The sequence below is a fragment of the Canis lupus genome, chromosome 18 (assembly GCF_011100685.1).
Source record: "Canis lupus familiaris isolate Mischka breed German Shepherd chromosome 18, alternate assembly UU_Cfam_GSD_1.0, whole genome shotgun sequence".
Classification (NCBI taxonomy): Eukaryota; Metazoa; Chordata; class Mammalia; order Carnivora; family Canidae; genus Canis; species Canis lupus.
The window spans coordinates 40724837-40728461 of NC_049239.1; the positions used below are offsets into that span (position 1 = coordinate 40724837).

General features: G+C 37.1%; 1 protein-coding gene across 1 annotated transcript; it reads left to right on the forward strand.

Moving 5' to 3' along the window:
* Positions 1–319: 319 nt before the first annotated feature.
* OR4C10F (olfactory receptor family 4 subfamily C member 10F) lies at positions 320–1249 on the forward strand. Its single transcript, NM_001388624.1, is given in 1 exon segment — positions 320–1249. A coding segment is annotated over 1 exon segment (930 nt).
* Positions 1250–3625: the final 2376 nt, after the last annotated feature.

Genomic DNA, 3625 nt, shown 5'->3' on the forward strand with positions numbered 1-3625 from the left:
TATCACTTGTGTACACTACACTACTTCATGTTAGGCTTAGTCACCTCAGATGATGAAGTATACACTGATGATCTCCAGCCTGTATATTTATAAACTTCCTTATGTCTATACTCAACAGAAATTTCACCCAGGAGATAATTTAAGTAATCTTCAAGGACAAAGAACTTATGTTCTATCTCAAAAAACAATATGGAGAATAAACAACTCAGTAGAATCTAGGCTGTTATTATTTACTAGATAAAGAAGCTTAATAAATTCAAGGTTGCAATAACGAAAGGGATTCTTTTACAGGTCATGTAATTAAGTATAATATGAAATAATGGAGAATAGAAACAATGTGACAGAGTTTGTTCTACTGGGGCTCACAGAGAATCCAAAGATGCAGAAAATCGTTTTTGTTGTGTTTTTGATCATCTACATCGTCTCTGTGGTAGGAAATGTGCTCACTGTGGCAGCTATCACCGCCAGCCCATTATTGGGGTCCCCCATGTACTTTTTCCTGGCCTATCTTTCCTTCATTGATGCCTGCTATTCTTCTGTCAATAACCCTAAACTGATTGTAGATTCACTCCGTGAAAAGAAGACCACCACATTCAATGCATGTATAACCCAAATCTTTGGGGAACATTTTTTTGGAGGTGCTGATATCATCTTGCTTACTGTGATGGCCTATGACCGCTATGTGGCCATCTGCAAGCCACTGCACTACATGATCATCATGAATCGGCAGGTGTGTGGCTTGCTCATGGCAGTGGTGTGGGTGGGAGGCTTTCTTCATGCAGCCATACAGATCCTCTTTATCATCCCTCTACCTTTCTGTGGCCCTAATGTCATAGATCACTTTATGTGTGATCTGAATCCTTTGCTCAATCTTGCCTGCACTGATACCCACACTCTTGGGTTCTTTGTTGCTGCCAACAGTGGTTTCATCTGTGCCTTAAACTTCCTCCTCCTCATGGTCTCCTATGTGGTCATTCTGCACTCCCTAAGGAACCACAGCTTGGAGGCAAGACTCAAAGCCATCTCCACCTGTGTCTCCCACATCACAGTGGTCGTCTTATTCTTTGTGCCCTGTATATTTGTGTACATGAGACCTGCAGCTACTTTACCTATTGATAAAGCAGTTGCAGTTTTCTACACTATGATAACACCCATGTTAAATCCCTTAATATATGCCTTGAGAAATGATCAGATGAAAAATGCCATTAGGAAATTGTGCAGTAGAAAAGTTATTTCAGATGCGAAATAAATATGCCTGAAGTTCAACATTGATTCAATAGGTCAAAAGGACATTGGCCATTGTCAATGGATGATCTCAACAAGGAATACTTACCAAGTAAAGAAATAACTAAACTGCTATGAATAATAGATTCTGCACTGAGTGGAGCAGAAAAGTGTATAAGAAAGAGTAAACCCAACTATAGACTATGCTACAAACCTTATACATATATTAACCATCTATAAATTCTAATGTTTTTATTAATAATTCTGCTCATTTTTATACACCAGGCTTGATGAATACAAATTGCCTAATAAATCATGGTAAACAATAAATATGGGGTCATGGAAACAAAGAGTTTTTTTTTTACCTCTGAGGGATAATTAAGATTACCCCAAGTTTCCAAAGTTCCCTTTAGATGTCAAGTCATTTTGTATTGCTCATGTCACCCATCTTATGATGCTAACCTATCAGATAGAATGAGTGTTCAAATAAATCAACATCTAATTATTTGAGAAGAATTCCTATTTATTAAATAGAGTCACACTCTACAGAGTACTTAACTACTTATTAAAAATTTTTGATAAGTCTGATGCACAATAAATATTGAATGAGTAAATAGTGGTATAAAGGAAGATGAATAAAGGCAAGAAATTGTAGAGCAAAGAAATAGTACTGGAGACAAGGGACTTTTTCCTACTCTTATCTGATTAAGACTCTTGAGAATTCTAGCTAGATCTCCTCGAGAAACCACAATTTGTTTTAACTTCTGCTTAAACTGTGTAATGAGAAAGAAATTGAAATGGAGATTCTCAGTGAAGGAGCAAATAGCTTACCTTGATATTCACCATGCTCTCAACAGGATTTCCTCATCTTATGAATGTGAGCTGTTCATGTCATTGTACTCTGTTAATTAGTTTACTTGTAACATTTCATTATGAAAAGCTGTGTTTAAAAATATGTGGCTCCATCTACATGCAAAACAACTTCAGAATAAATATATTCCATTTATTTATATTTGATAACATATCCCTCTCTCATTCATCAATAGAAGTTTCTTAAGTCCAAAGAATATATCAAAGACATTGATGGTTGCTGGGCCTTCAATGATGAATTGAGAGGAACCTGGGTCTTGCCTTCACAGAGCTTAGAACCCACAGAGAAAGACCCAGAGAGGAGCAGAAAGGGACAACATCCTGTTAATAAATGGTAAGGTAGTGGCAGCACAGGGTGCTAGGAAAACATGTTTGGGGGACACACAGCAAAGATCAGGAGTCAGGAAGATTTCCTAGATAAAAAGGACATCAAAAATGGATGAAGGGGAATCATCAGAAGTGAAAAGGCCTATGTTGGGCTGAGAGTATTCCTAGAAGATGGATAACAAATGCCAGGGGTGAAAAAGTGTATGCGGAAAACCTAATTAATTCAATATGGTTATGCCTATTCACTCAATAACTAATTATTGAGCTACTCCTGTGTGTTGGGTTCTTAGCTAGACACTGAGCTTGTAAAAGTCTGCGTAGTAAAATACGAAAATGGAAAATTAGTGACAGGGAAGATCAAGAAGAGTCTCGTGATTGTGTTTAAGCTGAATGCTAAGGACCATGGAGAGAACATTGAAAAGTTCTTCCCCATCCTTTCATGGCCTATACCTTATTTCTTTTTGCACTGAAATGTACCCCACTGTCTGATGTTGCACTTTATCTATCCTAACCTATTGAAGGACATCTTGGCTGCTTCCAACTGTTTTGACAATTATCAATAAAGCTGCTGTTAAACATCCATGAGCAGGTTTTTATATGGGTATAAGTTTTCATCTCCTTTGGGTCAATGCCAAGGAGTGAGATTGCTGGATTATACAGTAAGGACATGTTTAGTTTTGTGAGAAACTGAAAAAACATGTTCCCAAATGGCCAACCATTTTGCTTTCCCACCAGCAATAAATAAGAGTTCCTGTTGCTTCACACCCTCACCAGCATTTGTTGGTGACAGTGTCCCATATTTTGTCCATCCTAACAGGTGTATCATGGTAAAACATCATTTGAGTCATTTGCTTATCCAAAATGTGCATATTGATTAATAAAAAAGGTTCATGAACTTGAAGCAAATTGGTCAAAACCTCACAATTGAAATGTGACAGGTTCAGAATCTCTGCTGTGTTTGACCTAATATACACATATTTAGTCCCATCATCATATTAAGGTCAACTTATGTTGAATTCTACATACAGTACTGTTCTTACATAAAGTTAGATTTATTCCGAGGGCAATGGGTCATTACATACAGTTTCTGAAGAGTGAGCAATGGAATCAGAATTGTCTATTAAATTGTTTCTTTATTTCTTCAGGTCCAAAGACTCACATTTTACAGAGAGACTCCTTATAGTTCAGTTTAAAATGTGAATGC